The sequence below is a fragment of the Xiphophorus hellerii genome, chromosome 2, assembly GCF_003331165.1.
Source record: "Xiphophorus hellerii strain 12219 chromosome 2, Xiphophorus_hellerii-4.1, whole genome shotgun sequence".
NCBI lineage: Eukaryota > Metazoa > Chordata > Actinopteri > Cyprinodontiformes > Poeciliidae > Xiphophorus > Xiphophorus hellerii.
In genome coordinates, this window is record NC_045673.1 from 3,247,074 (window position 1) to 3,264,854 (window position 17,781).

The 17,781-nt window shown below is 40.9% G+C and overlaps 1 protein-coding gene across 7 annotated transcripts in view; it reads right to left on the reverse strand.

Moving 5' to 3' along the window:
• The window catches only part of cnot1 (CCR4-NOT transcription complex, subunit 1), a 30,877-nt gene that overhangs the window by 3,314 nt on the left and 9,782 nt on the right, over positions 1 to 17,781 (reverse strand). The window contains exons 13-45 of one of the 7 annotated variants that reach the window (XM_032580613.1): positions 17,455 to 17,695; positions 17,209 to 17,328; positions 16,947 to 17,069; positions 16,685 to 16,836; positions 15,674 to 15,824; positions 15,352 to 15,565; positions 14,262 to 14,384; positions 13,038 to 13,162; positions 12,398 to 12,684; positions 12,240 to 12,318; positions 11,898 to 12,140; positions 11,685 to 11,825; positions 10,782 to 10,961; positions 10,550 to 10,666; positions 10,353 to 10,463; positions 10,000 to 10,077; positions 9,283 to 9,460; positions 8,393 to 8,547; positions 7,958 to 8,254; positions 7,723 to 7,863; positions 6,873 to 6,977; positions 6,673 to 6,792; positions 6,148 to 6,342; positions 5,908 to 6,050; positions 4,961 to 5,069; positions 4,709 to 4,878; positions 3,971 to 4,202; positions 2,855 to 3,103; positions 2,610 to 2,773; positions 2,248 to 2,365; positions 2,060 to 2,161; positions 1,777 to 1,950; positions 1,543 to 1,692 (exon numbers count right to left, since the gene is read on the reverse strand). In XM_032580613.1, the coding sequence (XP_032436504.1) occupies positions 1,543 to 1,692; positions 1,777 to 1,950; positions 2,060 to 2,161; positions 2,248 to 2,365; positions 2,610 to 2,773; positions 2,855 to 3,103; positions 3,971 to 4,202; positions 4,709 to 4,878; positions 4,961 to 5,069; positions 5,908 to 6,050; positions 6,148 to 6,342; positions 6,673 to 6,792; positions 6,873 to 6,977; positions 7,723 to 7,863; positions 7,958 to 8,254; positions 8,393 to 8,547; positions 9,283 to 9,460; positions 10,000 to 10,077; positions 10,353 to 10,463; positions 10,550 to 10,666; positions 10,782 to 10,961; positions 11,685 to 11,825; positions 11,898 to 12,140; positions 12,240 to 12,318; positions 12,398 to 12,684; positions 13,038 to 13,162; positions 14,262 to 14,384; positions 15,352 to 15,565; positions 15,674 to 15,824; positions 16,685 to 16,836; positions 16,947 to 17,069; positions 17,209 to 17,328; positions 17,455 to 17,695 (5,287 nt within the window). Of the gene's footprint in view, positions 1 to 1,542; positions 1,693 to 1,776; positions 1,951 to 2,059; positions 2,162 to 2,247; positions 2,366 to 2,609; positions 2,774 to 2,854; positions 3,104 to 3,970; positions 4,203 to 4,708; positions 4,879 to 4,960; positions 5,070 to 5,907; positions 6,051 to 6,147; positions 6,343 to 6,672; positions 6,793 to 6,872; positions 6,978 to 7,722; positions 7,864 to 7,957; positions 8,255 to 8,392; positions 8,548 to 9,282; positions 9,461 to 9,999; positions 10,078 to 10,352; positions 10,464 to 10,549; positions 10,667 to 10,781; positions 10,962 to 11,684; positions 11,826 to 11,897; positions 12,150 to 12,239; positions 12,319 to 12,397; positions 12,685 to 13,037; positions 13,163 to 14,246; positions 14,385 to 15,351; positions 15,566 to 15,649; positions 15,825 to 16,684; positions 16,837 to 16,946; positions 17,070 to 17,208; positions 17,329 to 17,454; positions 17,696 to 17,781 lie in introns of all 7 variants that reach the window. The other 6 variants (XM_032580622.1, XM_032580605.1, XM_032580596.1 and 3 more) reach the window with 6 other exon arrangements.

The window sequence follows — 17,781 nt, forward strand, 5'->3', positions numbered from 1 at the left end:
AAGGCCTGGTCTCAAGGAGGGCAGCAAAGAAGCCACTTAAACATCAGGGACAGGACTGCTGAGGACTGGGGTAAAGTCATTTTCTCTGATGAATCCCCTTTCCGATTGTTTGGGACATCTGGAAAACAGCTTGTTCGGAGAAGACGAGGTGAGCGCTACCACCAGTCTTGTCTCATGCCAACTGTAAAGCATCCTGAAACCATTCATGTGTGAGGTTGCTTCTCAGCCAAGGGAGTCGGCTCTCTCACAGTCTTACCTAAAAACACAGCCATGAGTAAAGAATGGTACCAGAATGTCCTCCGAGAGTAACTTCTTCCAACCGTCCAAGAGCAGTTTGGTGATGAACAATGCCTTTTCCAGCATGATGGAGCACCTTGCCATAAAGCAAAGGTGATAGCTAACTGGCTCAGGGAACAAAACATAGAGATTTTGGGTCCATGGCCTGGAAACTCCCCTGATCTTAATCCCATTGAAAACTTGTGGTCAATCATCAAGAGACGGGTGGACAAACAAAAACCTAGGAATTCTGACAAAATGCAAGCATTGATTGTGCAAGAATGGACTGCTATCAGTCAGGATTTGGCCCAGAAATTGATTGAGAGCATGCCAGGGAGAATTGCAGAGATCCTGAAGAAGAGGGATCAACACTGCAAATACTGACTTGCTGCATTAACTCATTCTAACTGTCATTAAAAGCTTTTGTTACTCATAATATGATTGCAATTGTATTTCTGTATGTGATGGCAACATCTGACATACACACATGAAAACCAGAGGGCAGCAGATCATGTGAAAATATAATATTTGTGTCATTCTCAATACTTTTGGCCATGACTGTACAGAGCATACAGTGGGGAAAACCAGCTGACCAAAAGTGATGAAGCTCCACTTAGGTCGCAAGGTAACAGGGTGAGTTTCTGATTTTTAACGTTACATCCTGGACGTTTTTGAAACGGCTCATTTTTGAGACACTAAAAAACATTAACCTGTTACCAAAAACCAGCTGGGAGGATGTTTTTTAAGCGCTTGGGCTGTTTTTACAAGCAGTAGAGACCCAAATGAAAGTATAAAAATGGGCAAAATTCATATTTTGCATGTTTTTATGTTTCTATTGGGGTCTCTACTGCTGCACCACTTCTTGCAGTCTTGTTGGTTCTGCAGGAGGCTCAATTTCTCCTTTTCAAGGATGTACAGTTATATAATTGTGCATTGTTGCAGCTATTTTCAGATGCGAGTGTTAAAAACTCAAGAGTTGGGGAGCGTGGTCAGTTGCAGCTTATTAGAATTTAAAGTGACAGACACTCTAAAACAGCTCAAAATAGACAGAACTAAACAAATGAATCTCATCTTCTGAGAATGATTTTGTGCAAACAATGTAATGAACATGTTTTGTATAGGACATAGATCTATCCTAACCTGTTCAAGGAATCATAATAGGTTGGTTTAAGACATTTTGGGCCTTAATCTTTGATACACGGGTTGGGTTTAAGACTTTTTAAGGATGCACACACACCCTGTGGTCAGGAGGAAGTGGTTTCTAACCTGCAAGTTGCTGCGAAGCTCAGACAGGAAAGTCACAGGTGAGCGAGTCTTCAGGTAGGAGTCCAGATCCTTCTTGAACTGAGACGGCATGACGCCTGTGAAGTTGGTGAGAATACGGGGAGCGATGTTTATCTCGCTCAGCATGTCCACCTGAAGGAACAGTGGAGAATTAAATTCAATTCCAAATCTGCAGCTGAATAATAAAAGTTAAAGTTTGGAGCTCAGTTTGGTTACCTTTAGGTTGGGTGTGAAGGGATCCGGAAGCCTCATGTTGCGTGGGAAGGCACTGAGGATAAGGTTGCGGAGCTGGATGCAGTTGGGTGGGATAACATCACAGAAGCCATAATGGTAATCACAGAGGAACTCTGGGAAATCATGCAACAGGACCAGAAGCACCCTCAGTGTGCCCTGAACAACAAACAAGGAGACATTTCAGGCAAGAGAAGCATTAGATTGCTGCAAACTGCTAAATGTGTCATTACTATTCAGTTATTCAAACTTTATCCGTGGCCTGTACCTTGTAGAGGATTTGCATAGGTTTGTTGAGCTCTACGTTCCTCAGGAAGGGAGCCAGATACTTAAAGAGGTCAATCAGCAGCTGTGCGTACATGGGCCAACCCTGAAAGAGGTCCGCCATCATTATTTAATCTCCGACAGATGAAAACAACCGGTGTCTGACAGAGGGGGGATACAAGATGCTCCTACCTTCTGCTGGGGCGTGTGTGCCAGCATCCTGGCGATGAAGATGCGATGGGAGATCAGTTCCAGCCAGGCGTACACGAAGCCGGGAGCTTTGGTGGGTCTCAGGATGTGGAACGTGTTGCTGCAAGGAAGAGCAGAAACTTAAAGAATCTGATTTCACAAATAATGAAGCAAGGGGTTACAATATATTGACATTCTGCAAAAGCAGTGTAGTCATTGTCCTGTTACCTATTGGCTGCTAATCCAACATTCTTTGGTCTAATTTGTCTTTTATCTAATGTTCTTTAGGAGCTTTGTTTTTACTCCAGGAAACTGATATATGAATTTAAATGTTGCCCAAATTTAAAACATCTTGTTTGTTTTACCAGAAGGCAGTGAGTGTCTGGAAGTTGATGGTCTCCAGGACGTGTTCGGGTGCATTGAGCTCCAACAGCAGCATGATAAAAATGCGATGGTACGGCAGCTGCTGGAAGTCTGTGTGACGGACATCGTGGTCCTGGATCAGCACTCCGACAACAATCCCCAGGACCTGAAGCAGGACGGAGCAGTCGATTTTTACTTCCAGATTAAGATGGATTAGATGATCATCAAGCAGAAAAATCCAGCTTACCTTGTTGAGCAGATTGATCTTTGTTACGGTGTTGGTGGCCTCTCCAGAGTGCTTCACTAGGAGGGCTATGAGCCGGACGAAGGCATCCAGGTTGTGGTAACATTTGGCTCTGATGATGGCTACGCTAGCTGCTGGGTTGTGCTGCTGTTCAGCCTGTGCACGATAGCTGATCTCCACGCACATTTCTGTGCACAGCCGGAAGAACCGCGTTATCAGGTCGTCGGTCTTCAGTATGCCCTGCTGGTGCATCTGAGGAGAAAACAACCGGGGAGGATGTGAGAAACAGCAGCAACTCATTAATTCATTATTTCAAGATTAAATTATCTTCAGATCCAGAGAGGAACGATCTAGAGTCAGCGCAGCTTCAGATATTAGAACCTAGAAATCAAGCTGAAAGTTGAGAGTAGTGATGGACTCCGACCTGAACCTTCAGTCACATAAACACATTTACAAAATTGGCTTCTATCACCTGAAGATCATTTCCAGGGTTACAGGACTAATGTCCCAGCAAGATCTAGAGAAACTCATCCATGTGTTTATCTTTAGTTGCATTGATTACTGCAACAGGTCTGCCTAAAGAAAAATCAATCTTCCAGCTGCAATTGATCCGGAATGCTGCTGTTGGGTTTCTGACTAAAACCAGCAAGATAGAGCACATCACCCAAATCTAAAGTCTCTACACTGAGAGAATAGATGTTAAAGTACTCTTAGTTTCACTGAACGGCTTAGCACCACAACACATTAAAGATCTGCTGCTGTTCTATCAACTCTCCAGATCTCTCAGGTCTTCTGGTTCTGGTCTTCATTCTTCCCAGAACCAAACATGTAGAAGCAGCATTCAGCTTCTATTCACCACAAACAAACTTCAAAACAGCTGAAACACTGAGTTCCTCAACATTTAGGCTAAAAAAAACCACCGCTTACAGGTGCTTTTGATTGATAAATGAAACATTAATCAACATATTTGATGTGCACTGACATTGGCATTTGACAAAATGCAATGTGTTATGTTGCATTATGTTTTTATGAAATAAAGCACTTTGAACTTTCTATTACTGACGTGCTATACAAAGAAACTTGTAACTTGAAGACTAAAGCCTGTAAAGGAATGCTAACCTGGCCGACAAAGGCAGAGAAAGCTTTGGTGCTGTCCCTGCCAGCTGCAGCTGAGTGATACAGGTTGACCCACTCTCTCAGCAAGTACTCTGCCTTCTCCCTCAGACCTGGAGGATCATCGTATTCGGAAGCTTGGGAAATCCCAGAGTGCATCATGAAGTTGGGCCCTCCGTGTGCTCGGTCAATCATGGCTTCGTAATTGGAGCGAACGACATCCATCAGCTGGGGAAGCCTGAGGATGAGCAGAAAGTTAGCAGAGGTCCAAAATATCAGGATAAACTTCAAATTCATCACAACAATTACACAATTAACCTTCTTGTTATTGATAATGGTCCAACATTTTAGTAATTATCTTTTCCAAAGATCTTATAACAGTTTTTATAGAAAAGAACAAATATTGTTCTTTTCAAAAGAACAATAAAACAAAAAAACAAAAGTTTTTATTACATTTCAATAAATGTAATAAAAACTTTTCTTTTTTTGGTTACAAGTCCTTAAAATCCTCAATGATTTAGTTTAGTGTTGAGTCTGGGTGCTCTTTTACACCCGAATGATGAGTCAGAATGAAGTACCTGTACTCAGGTGTAAATATGAAGGTGAAAGAATAAACATGAAAACCTTCAGTGCATGTGGGAAAAGATTAAAATAGAGCCTGTAAACAAAATATAAGTAAATAAATCTGGGCTTTTGTGGACAGCACTTCCTGATTTAGTTTTAGTTTGTGAATGAGGTCATTACCCCTCTGGTGCGTTGGCTCTGGAGTGTGCGCAGGTTCTCATCAGAATCTCGATGGTCTGGAAGAGGTCTGCCTCCGTGACGTGGCTCACGCTGCGCTCGTCCACCAGCAGCAGCTTCACCAGCTGCATGGCGAATGCGACCGCCATGTAGTGGAGTCCATTTTCCATCGACTGAAAGACGATATAAATCAGCTTAGTAACGCCTCAGACAGACTAAAGGGAGAAAACCAGGAAGTAAAGTCAGCGTTTCTACCTGCGCCAGGTGCACATCGTACTGCTGCATGTTCACCAGATGGTTCCTGATCAGAAGCTCCACTGCTTCCACGTTATACTTGTATTCATCCCGACATTCAATCAGACACCTATAAACACACAGAGCAGATTTCACATCAGGTTTTCATTAACAGAGCACATGAGTACATTTTTCACAAAGTTAAATTCAGGCACTTTTCAAGGATTGAGGCAAGTTTCCACAAAAAGTTTCAATTCACTGTTAGATGATATAATTTATTACTGACATTAAGATCTTGCGACAGTATTTTATATTCTACAGCAGGGACAAAGAAAACTAAAATATAACAAAAATGTATGTTTTGGAATGCGTCTCACTCACACCTGACTGGTCTGAGAACAAAACACTAAGAGTAACAACGTTGATCAATGTAAATAATATAAGCCAGCCAATATTTATATTAATTGCACATATCAATAAATTACTTAGCCATTTGGAATAATATTCTTTAAATTGGAACAATCCAAATAAATCATGTCAAGATAAATGACCTTCTTACTCAAAATAAATTGTCATTTATAAAGAAAGTCATTAAAAAAATCTTTAAAATATGCTCTCACTAAGTTTTCTGGCTTTTAGTAAATGGACATAATTCCGTTAATTGTATCTGACCTAAAACAAGAAAAGTTTAGTCTGACTTAGCTTCATACAGCAAGAAAAAAACCCAATCTCTTTTTATTAGGTATATGAACATATCTGGTTTCAACAGTAAATAACGCTTTCCAAAATTAGGCTTTTAATCAAATGTTAGATTGGACTTTGTTACAAAATTGTTCAATCAGAATATCAAATACTTCAATGAAATTCCAGCATTTTCGTAGATTGTGTACGAACCCTGAAAGATACAGAGTCCACAATATACAGTTTTTAGTATTAAATTCTCCAAAAATACTGAGGAGTGAATTTACCTGGTAATCTGCTTATTGCACCACTGCGGTCCGTAGGCCCGTCCATCCTGCAGAGCTTTCAGCACCAGCAGGTGGCACTCTCTGTAGCGAAGGAGCAGGTCAGCATCAGCACCACTGGTGGCGTCCAGGAGACCTTCAACAGCCTGACGAGACAGAAAGCAGCTTGGTTACACATCAGGAGCCTCATACGTTTCCACAACAGCCTCAGCTGCCGGGTGTTTGCTACTGAAGCAGTCCTACCTTCTGCAGGAGGCCAAGGGCAGCAATGCCATCCCTGGAGTTTCGCGCCAAAGCCACGGCTTCCAGCAGGTTCCGCAGACCCTGGGTCAGCGGGTTCATGGCGAGCGCTGGAGGAATGGCATGAAGGTGCTGCTCCAAGTCTGTGATGCATTTATCGTAGATCTGAGCCACGTCGTCAGTGGCCCAGGCTTGTTGCTAAGCAATGAAAAGGAAATAAAGTTAAAATTATTTAAAGTTTTTTCCTGAATTTCTAATTTAATTACATTTTATGGGGTCGTCAGAAGGTTCGGAATTACAGGAAGGGGTTAATAAAGTAAAGCAACTTATTTTCAAAACGCCTGTGGAAGAAACGATCACAAAAAACCCCCACAAAATTAAATAACTCAATATAATTACAAACTTTATAGAAAATGTCGTTCACTTGAGACCTAAAAGGTATTTTTATTAACGTAATGACATCCTAAGATCCTGTTGATGTCTAAGTATAATCCAAACTTTCCCTTTTGTTCATTTACCAAAATTTACCTTCATGGGTTGAGCCAGGAAGCCAGTGGGTTGGGAGAGATCGTTGCTGGGTAAAAAACCGGGAATGTTCCTCGCAAACTCTTCATAAACAGCCAGCTGTTTAGAGTCCACTCCTCCCACCTGAGACAGAGAGCAGAAGTGAGAAAGGTTGGACGAGTGCTAGCTGGTAGCTTCATAACCAGGCAGTGAGGCGTTGTTACCTTGAGTCTGATCTGTTCCGGCATGCGCTCAGCCTGGTAGGTTAGGACGACGGGGTCACAGTAGCGACGGCCTTCCTGCCGTGCGTGCTTCCTCAGCTCAAACTCCTTCAGCAGAGAGCAGATTAAAACAATGATGAGTAAAAGGCGTTTGGAAATACCTTGCTGCTGAAATGTGCTATACAAATACATTTTTTATTTGATCGGCAATATATATATATTTTTTTCCATTTTTTTCTCCAAAGAGTTTTTGCGGCGCTAGTGGCTCGTATTTTTTCAACAGTAGGCAGACAGGAAGGAGGGTGAGGAGAGGGGGAAGACATGCAGCAAAGGTCGTCGGGACCGGGAGTCGAACCCGCGACGTCCACGTCGAGGACTAAGGCCTCCAAACGTGGGGCGTGCTAACCCCCTGCGCCACCACAGCACACCCCTATTTGATCAGCAATATTAAGAATTACCTGAGGTTGTTTTGTTATACTTCAAATTCCATTTTATTTTTTCACCAAATTTGAATTATCTAAGCATCCTGTTTAAATTTTGTGACTGACTAGAGGAAAGGACGGTAAACTAGAACATTTAAAACAATTCTATTAGGTTCCATATTGTATCAAATTTCACCAGTTTATACTTAAAAATAGGCTGGTGAATAAATTTCTGTTATTTAAATTACCAGTATAATAAAATATCCATTATATTCACAAATAGGAGTGAAACACATAAAACTTGAACACATTTAACCATATTTTTTTTTAAGCGTCTTGAATAGATTCAGAATTCCCATGACTAGGAATTTATATTCTATATTCTACCTACTAACAGGTGCCATGATGAAGAGTCAGAATTATCGACTCACTGTGGCCAGCCGCTTGTCCATTTCAGGTCCAGCTTTTTCCACAGCAGTTTTCTGGATGAAGCAACAGGCCAGTTCACAGTTATCCTGAGCAATCCTGGCTGCAGCCTCCTCCATCATTTCTCTCTGCTGTGGCGTCGGTGCCTGGTGACAACGACAAACACAGAAACCATGAAGGACTCTGACATGGAAAGAATAAACTGTGACGTGTGTGAGCCGCCAGTGGCTCTCAGCTCACCCTGAGCGCCGCAGCAAAGCTGTTCTTCAGATTGGTGGCGATGCTCATCAGCAGCGGCTCGCGGCAGGTGATCATGGCCATGCCAGCGGTCAGGTTTCTCATCATGTGGTGGGCGGCTACGCGCATGCGAGACTCCTCCGAATCCAGGGCAAAGTCCTTCCTGATGATCTGCTCACATGTTGTCATGGCTATTTTGATGGAACGGTCCACCACGGGGTGCACCAGCTCCTGGACCGCTCGCTCCACAGACTGACGCACGCACTGTTTGAGCTGAGGATGAGCCTGCAGCAGAGCGATCTGCAGGCAGGAAGGAGAACAAGATCAATGTCAGATCAACTGAGAGGAGTCCGCTGGACCAGTGGATTATATATTATTTATAAAGTATCTATCTAATTTTCCTGGGATCATTAATATTAGATTGACTTTTTGACTTACATTGACATTAATGTTGATATGTGGAGCCAGGCCTGCCAGGGCGTAGACATTGATGTCATGGTAACTGAACTGAGGCGTGGGCGGCCCGGTGGTGGTGCAGGTGGTGGTGGTGGCAGCTGGGGTTGTGGAAGGAGCTGGAAACGGAACAAAGTCACCTGTTGGCCACAAAAAGCAGATCAGAAAAACAACAATAAGTACTTCAGTAAGTCATTTTAAAGCTGCAGTATACAACTTTTATAAAAAAATATTTTCTACATATTTGTTGAAACTGTCACTATGTTGTCGAAGAGGAATGCATAAGACAATCTGTGGGAAAAAAAAGTTAAAACCTGCTCTGCCTTCTCCCAGTGCTAACTAGAAACAACCAATCAGAGCCAGGAGGACTGTCTTAAGGCTGTCAATCATGACTGTGTGTGCGCAGCTCCCTCCCTGCTACCATGCAGCTTATTCCTGTCAGCAGTCTGTCGTGAATGCTAAAGCTAGTAGCATGGATCTTATCGATGATAGAAGATAAATAGTTTCTGTGATGGCGAGTTGTTCCTCTGCTTTTTGTACATTTAGCAGCGTGTTCAAGAGGATTATTGACAGCACTAAAACCTGCCTCCCGGCTCTGATTGGTTATTTATTACCGAAAGCGGTGTACTCATTCACACAGCAACAGTAGCTCAGGGAGAAGCTTGATCTTTTCACAGATTATCTGTCTCTTATTATAAAACCGCAATGTGACGACATTTTAACAAAGATGTTAGAAACTTTTTTTTTTTTTTCCAAAAGTACTGCAGCTTTAATGCACATTTTACTTTAAAGCTACAAAAGGTTTAAATTTATGGTCATTTTTTCAGTATATTTCTGAAGAATGTGAGAACAGAAACTTGGCATAATGTGACAACCTGTGGTAGGAGGTGGCAGGATTTCGTCTGGTGGCTTCGCTTCTTTCTTTGGTGCAGACAGCTGCTCCTCGAGGTTCTTCAGCTTCTCTTTGTCCTTCAGCAGGTTCCCTGGCTTCAGCTCGTTGATGTCCAGAGACAAGTTCTTGCACAGAACTTCAATCTCAAACTTCAAATTCAACTGAAGAAAAAAAGATAAGAACAAGAAATGAGAAAAAATGGCTCCATCTTGGATACTGTACTGGATAGAAAACAATTGAACAAATTACCGCCACTTTATGATACTGTCAACAGTGAACCACCAACTCCAGGTCAATTCCCTCCCTTATTTCCTGTACTTTAACAACTGCGTGCAAGTGTATTTTCATTTTTAATTAATCTTACTTTTATTATAGTTCTTAACACAAAAAAAGTACATATTTTCCATGTACACCCTGGTTCTGTTTACTAGATGCACCAGTTACCACCAGGCCCCTTGTTGAAATACATTAAATGTGTCACATACACCAAAATCCCAGTTGCTGATTATTCAAATATTCAAAAAAATTAATCTAATCTAGTCTGACTGCCATTTTCCATTTTAATAAAAGTGGTGACAAAATAAACAGCTTTAGCCCTCATTTGGACCATATAGCGATGATGTAAATTATGGCACAAGATCAGTGAAACCTGTAAGAAAACCAGAGCTGCTCCACCTCTGGGGTGGGGAGAGTTATTTACCTTGAGGTCATGTTCCTGATGGAGCTCAGCGAGAACATTCATGATGGCCATAGTCCAAGGGTTCTGAGGCCTGAAGACCTGCAGCATGAAAATATATATTTAACAATTAAATCAAATGTTATTTATATTGTACATTTATAAAACCACAGCACAAGTTTTGTACATAAAATGTCAAAAAGGAAAAGCTTGAGCACTACAAAAAACACTACAAAGTTAAAAATCACATTTCAGATTTGATGTTTTTTGGGGTCTTTTTGTCCCTGATGTGTTTATAGAGAAATACAAAAGCATTTATGTGTAAAAATCAACTTGAACTGACACATTAAGCAGAACACATTCATCCACTTGCTCACCATGCTCCGTAGGCTAGACTCCAAGACTTTGGCCACAAAGGGAACCACATAGAGGAGCTCCTGCTGGCCTTTCACATAGGCTTCTAGCAAGAGAGATTTGAGCTCCAGGTCCTGAAAAAAAGAGGGAGAATGTGCTTTAAGCTGCTGTAGGAGGACAGAAACTGTGCTAGTATTTACAGAATGATTCCAGCTCTTACTGTGTAGAGGATTGGCTTGTTTTTGGCCAGAGTGATCATGCCCAACCAGTGGCCAAGGTTCTTGAGCAGGGAGCGATCGGAGAAGTTAGCAGCTGCTTTGTCAGAGGTTAGAAGCACCTGTCACAAACAGATGATCAGAGAGAGATTTGACTAATTAGTATGACAATGCCTGCAAAATAAGATCGAACCTCTTACAGGGACTAAATAACATTGTTTTAAAGTGAAGGTGTACCTTGATATTCCTGTAAGTTTCATTGAGAACCATCTTGACAAACTCCGGGTTCTTCAGTGTGTCCAAAAAGTTGGAATAGAGACTGTGAAAGTTTGGCTCAATGCTAACGCGCTTCATCACTAGGTACTGAGACACCCACGGCATAAACTCTTCCTTCACCGTTTCCTTCAACTCCTCTACCTGTTTTTTGAAAAAAGAAAACAGGTGTTGCTTAAAGAGCAAACAAACATCAGGGAATAAAATATTTTTGGTTATGTCCTCTTTGTCATATTGCTCAGAAAATATACAGATAGATATAGGTACGGACATATTGGTTAAGTTACAAAGAAATTATTAGGATTCCAACTAATAAACTTTTTAATAAGTAATGCTTTAAAATTCAAAGAAAATATACATGCAAAATATTGGAAATAATGAAAAAAGAATTGAAACAAACTTCCTTCTGGAATTCAGAAATTATTTAATTGAAGAATAGTATTTGCTAATATTTGAACATGCTAAAGAGAAAAGTACAGTGTGAAACTAGAATGAGTTTAATGATCTCAAATTATTTCCTTTCTTGGTGAGCTTTAAAATGTAAAATTATATGGACTGAATGCATACAAGTTGTACCAAACTTGTTCAGGGAACAGCCAACAGATAAGACATTTAATTTTCTAGTTCTTGGGTTCCACACCCCTTTCTGATGCCGCCCTGGTTAACTGCCCACATTTCGAAAACCACCACTGTATCCACAGTTTCAAAAAATCTTTTGTCTCAAACCGTGCAAACACTTTAGATCAACAAAGGTAGTTTAATCTGTGTTATGCAATATTAACACGTAAAAATTTTCAGATTAATTGCAAGTGCCAATGTAGACATCCCTGAAATTAAAAAATAAAGATAATCCGAATTTTTCTTTACCTTCTGTGTCATGTTGGACTGAGAAAGGTTGTTGAAGATGAAAGCAATCTTCTCTTGGACATTCTCTGGAGGTTCTACAATCCGTTCGGTTTGATCCGTCGCCACCAGAAGTGTGTCGATGTTGGTAGTGTTTATGGAAGGCTGGAGGGAGAAACCAACGTTTGTGAGCGTGTTGATGCAGATTAACGATAAGAGTTATAACATCAAACCTACAGGCATATCCTTCTTGAAGGTGCTCTGCGTGGGCCTTGAGATGGTGCCTGTTTTGGCTGCAGTGGTCGTTGTGGTGGTGGTGGTGGTAGCCAGTGTACTGGGCTGGCCTGGCTGGGGGGCTTTGAGGTTGGGCGGCTGCTGGGACTGAGCCTGAGCGTGGGCCAGGGCGACGCTTCCAGGTGTAGTGATGGATCCCTGCATCTTCACCGGAGGGTCACGTGACTGTTGGCCATACTCGATATACTGCACACACAGGATGTTTAAAGAAGCAGAGCGGGAGAGTTAATCTATATGAAGGCGAGACGCGGTGTAGCCCTACAAACACTCAGAGAGCATCATTACCTCTTGTAAATGGTGTGGAAACTGCAAAAAGTGAGCAATTGAAGCCAAGTGTTGACAGTACTGAGGGTAGTCTTTAAGTCTAGAAATAGAAATTATATCCATTAGCCTTAAACACATTACATTTCACATGAATGACAATGAAAAACCTATTTAAAGACCTGTTTTTGAATCTATCCAGTGCAGCAATTCCAAAGTAATACATTTTGGATCCGAACGGTTTCCGTAAAGCTTCGAGAACGTATCGCAGGGCCAGACCCAGCGCCATGTAGGTGACCAGACCCTTCTCAATGATGCCACCAAAGAGGCAGGCAGTGATGTGCAGTTCTTTGTCCGGGTACTGAGGGAAGAATCGGTATTCCTCAAATAAGTTTCGAAGCATGCAGTTGAACACCTCTCGTTCTCGCTTGATGGTCGAGTCCTTAAACCTCTGTAGCATCTCCAGAACCTGGAGAGAAACAACAATATTTAGAGATAAAACACCAGAGTTCACACAAAACATAAAATCTTACCAAGCATTTCTCGTCTAGTTCCTGGATATGTGAATATTTTAGTGTCTAATGATTCCATTCCAATGTTTTCTCCATTTGATAAAATGACTGATAGTTAAATCATTAGACAAAAAGGATGAACAAATGAACAGAATGTCAACATTTAGACAATAAGAGGAAATAGAAAGTTTTCCAGATTTACACCAAAGGCTTTTAATCAAAGGTCATTTACAACTTAATGAGTTTATTTAGTGTATTCAGTGACAGGAAGTAAAAACCTGACAACAATATCATTCAAAGTGGTGCTTACTTCGTCCACAGACATGGTCGGGTGAGGTGGGTGGTTGTAGATACGCTGGAAGTAACTGTTTGCTTCGTCGTCGATCTCCTTACTAAAGTGCTGGTTAGCCTCTGGCCACACCTGAGAAAGATCAGCTAGAAAAAAAGAAAGAGCAGAAATATAACCTTTAAATTGCATTGTAGCACAAATTTAAAGTCTTATGAGCATCAGCACTGACTCAATGATGAAAATAAGTCCAATACAGTAATGTAAAGGTATCATTTAAAAATTAAAAAAGTTTCTTGCAGGATTTAGTATTTACAAATATAAACACTGCCAGAAACATTTTTATTAAAATTTTGACGTGACGGTACAAAACATTTCCTGATTTACGTCTTATTTTTTTAACCCTCTGGTTTAATTTTTTTTTTGGCAATGGAACCAACATAGATCACCTCAACTTCTAAAGCTTCAAGTCATCAAATCTGCATATAATTCCCCAACAGTAACTGTGACCTTTGTTTTGTTAGTGAAAATGGAATTGACTGACTCCAGAGTGTCCTAAGTCTGTGTGGGAAGCCTGGGATCAGATCCCAGGCAGATGTTTCCCTAATTCAACGACATGATTGGGAATTGAGATCAAAACACAAAAAGTAAATTATAGATGGGTTTCAGCACCAAAAAGTAAATAAAAATAAAATAAAAAATATCACTTGAGATGCATCGATCAAGTTCTGCATGGCTAATATAGATTTTCTTCTAGGTCTGACCTGCCAATTGTTTGGGTTTTTCTTCAATTTTAAGGGCAATAACAGAAAAGAAATTATACTACAAGTTAATTAATGGAAGTAATAATTTAATAATCCCAAAACTGAACCAAATGCATCTGGTTTATCCAGAACACCCAAAACAGTAGTTCTTTGCATGAATAATTATTCCAACTTAGAGAAAAATTGTCCCATTTCAAGCTCTGATAGATGCATCTCTTCTAAAACACAAAAAATGGGGCAATCAGCGTAAGCAGACAAGGAATGGAAGACTGATCTGTATATCCTCTTCAAAAATTGCTACAATTTTTCAGAAACTTAAAGCAAATTCGGTGGGAATTGATTCAAGGCTCCAAATCAAGCAGTTCAAGTTGAAATGTACAAACCAAAGCAGTTGCTACTTGAAGAGGAAATACAGTGCAGAGCAACGCAGGGCGGGGCTCTCAGTCACACCACTACCATCGCCACTTACAGGCCTTCATCTTACTCTGCTGAAAGGTAGGAGGGTTCAGGACAGGTGTGCTCATCTTCCTGGTGACGAAGGGATCCGTGCTGACTGACGGCATTCCCAGGCTGGAGCCGATGCTGGAACCGATGCTGGAGCTGATGGCTGAACAAAGCAGAAACTTTAGTCACACAAAGCTTAACCAACATAACTTTCGCCTAACCGTGGCTTTACTATGGCACCTTGGATTCATGATGGTTTTATGTAACCAACTACTCATTAAAGATGCAGTATATAACTTTTATAAAAATCTATTTTTTTAGCATATTTGTTAAAACTGTCACTATGTATAAACAGGAAAACTGTATCTGTTGTCATTGGTGGCCATGCTAACTAGCCTGAGCATTCATTACAGGCTCTGCTATACGCAGGCATGACTGGCAGTGTCAAGACCCTCCCCCTGGCTCTGATTGGTTGTTTCTGACCAAGCTGTGTATTTCTGCAGTTAGAAGTGGGAGAATTTTTTTCACAGATTATCATGTAATAAATATACTGTCATAACAACGTGATAGTCTCAACTTAGACTGTCGTAACAAATTTTGATGGATGATAAATTGTCCCAGAAGTTATTGTGATAATATTTTGAGACTATTTTCAAGTAATATAGTGGTAATGGCATAATAATGCAAGAACACATTCTCAAAGATGAATAAACTTTAAATTACAATGAACATTTAACAATGGAACTGGAATACATTAAATATCCAAAATAAATAAAACAACATAAACAATAAATAAATCGTCTCTGTAAACATAATTATCATTTTAAAAAAATGGCTAGTTGAGACCAAAACATCAGACTGATCGCTTTTGTCATCCTGTTTTTGGTAGAAGGAGACAATAGAGAAAAACAATAAATCATTGATCTCATTTTAACTTGTCATGCGATTGATTTATTGCTTATTGAAGCAGGCCTAGTTTTAACAAACATCTAAAAATCTTTTTTTTTTTAAGTTACATACTGCGGCTTTAATCTATTTTGTTAATCTTACAATGACAGTGTTGTGTTAGACTGTCTTATCAGAAATATGAATGTTTTTGTGTGTGAAGGAAAACCAAAAGGGATACGTACCAGAGTCCATACCAGGAAGCTGGGAACTGATACTGCTATGAACCCCAAAAGGTGTGGTTGGGTTTGGGTTTGGAAGAGGAGGGAAGGCCTTTGAGGGGGACAGAGGGTTACTGAGAGCCGAGCTCAGTGAGGTGGCGAAGCACTGCATGCTCTGAGTGTGGGAGGTGGCAGTGCTGCCCAGACTCAAGGCGCTTATGCCAGTCAGAGTGTCCATCTGGAGAACAGAAAGAGGAAAAGACTGAACCAGTGCTAAACGCAGCTGATCTACAACAATACAAAATGTTTTCTGTTAAAGTACCGTTTGTTTGTCACATGCCGATACCTGTACAGGTGAGATGGCATCCAGGCTGCTGGTGCTTGGGGCGCGCCCCTTCGGCATCACTCCTGGTGGAGGCTGCCGAGCTTTATTCATTACATTGCTACGGTTGGCAACCATGGTGAGGATCGTCTCCGACAATTCCTGGGACACACTCCTGAGGGCGGAACAGGAAAATTAAATATACCTATAGACACATCACTGGTCAAGTAAGAACAGCAAAAAAATAAAGAGAAGACGTTTTAAAACATTCATGAAAATGCGAAAGAAAGTAATCACACATTTTACAATCAACATGAAGTTGCAAATAATACAACTTTAATTTAAAATCTAAAATCAGACTATATTGGTAGCCACATGTTCAAGTTTCTCTGCAGGAAAGGATTTAAAAAAGGTTTTGTACCAAGTTTGCAAAATGGACAGAAAACATTTGAAAATATTGCTGAGTATACCCATGTTTAATAAACTAATGAAAATCAGATCTGCATGCACCAACATCTGTTATTATGTAAAAGTCACTGAATAGATGTGGTTCTATTTACAATGAAATGAAGGAGAACGCAGAAAGTGTGAAAACAATGTTGCACATTTTCAATTGTGACAAGATTTATTTTTGCCTTATTTAGAAATAAAACATGTCCATCTGCATCATCCACCTCTGCTGGAGGGGTAAATTTGTATCATTCTTGAAACGTGGAGCCAAACAAAATTATTAGAGTACAATATTCAGCTCCCTGCAGACATGTTGTAAAAGAAACGCCATTTTCTTTTTAACAGCCTCTTACATTGTTTTGCTTCCCCTGATTTTACTTTTGAACACCTCAATCACAGATGATGAAAATGACTAAATCCTGCAGTAAAAGCTCCCACGCTGTTGTTGCATCATACCCCCAGTGTATTATGGTGCATTCAATGATTGGGAAGAGTTCAGAATTTTTAGTTTCCAACAGTGCCGATTTCATCCCAAACACCAATAAAACACCAACAGTCCTAACAACAAACAATGCTGCTTCTCACCCTGCACATGACTGCAAACAGGCAAGCATGGTGGCTAAAGTCTCTGGGGGCAGCTGGGCACTTTTGGGCTGGTCCTTGTCAGGAGCCAGACCTCCCATGATGGATGGGCAGCGTCTCTTCAGAAACGTAACACATGCCTGGATGAACGGTTCCTATGATGGGGAAGAAACAACAAAAAAAATAAATGCATTTTAGGATTTAAATGACTTAATATTTAGCAAAAGCTCTATTAAAGGTATTTGCATATATTTTTCAGACTTACTCCATGCTCCCGGATTTTGTCAGTCAGCCATTTATCAAGTTTGAGGTATTCACGGCGAGAGGCGAGTGCAGCGAGGTCAATGACAAAGGCAAACGGAGTAGCATTCAGCAGCATCGATAGAGACTGAAAAGAGAAAAGGATTTAGTCATTTGGAACTACAAAAGTTTAAACGTTACTCAGCAATGGCAGAAAATACGTTTTTGCCAAAAAGATGAATCAATTTTTTGGAAAATAAGTAAAAGATTAAACAGTATAAATAAACCTTCAAGTCCTGGGCAACATCCAGGATGCGAGACAGCTTGGCCTGGTCATACTGCTCCCCTCTCATGTACCACTCAGCCATCGAATGCATAATCAGCTGACGAATGGAAGGAGACTGACCCTGTGGATGAGAACGCCAAAATAACAGGTCGCTTTGAGTAAGTGATCAAGACACAATAAAAAAAAACGTATCAAATAATAAAAGGCAAATACTGGTTTATTCAGCTAAAACGAGAAAAGGACCAACCTGTCCATGCCAGGCGTAGTGCAGGATAATGGCAGAGTTGGGGTGGTTGCCAAGAAAGATGGGCATGAGAGTGGAAATGAGCTCATGGCGTAACGTGTGCCAGGAGGTGGAGATCTGCAGTAGAGCCAACACCAACATGTCCGGGCAGTGCTTGATGGGGAAGCTGAAGAGCTGCTTCACCTGTTCGTATTGCCCAAGCTCAGAGAGTCTGAGGAGACTCTCCACCAAGTCCAGACTTTTCCTGCAGGACGTTACAGAAACTTTGTGAAAGAAATCAATGGAAAACTGTCTGATATTTTGAGAGAGATAAACATTAAAAGATGGGGT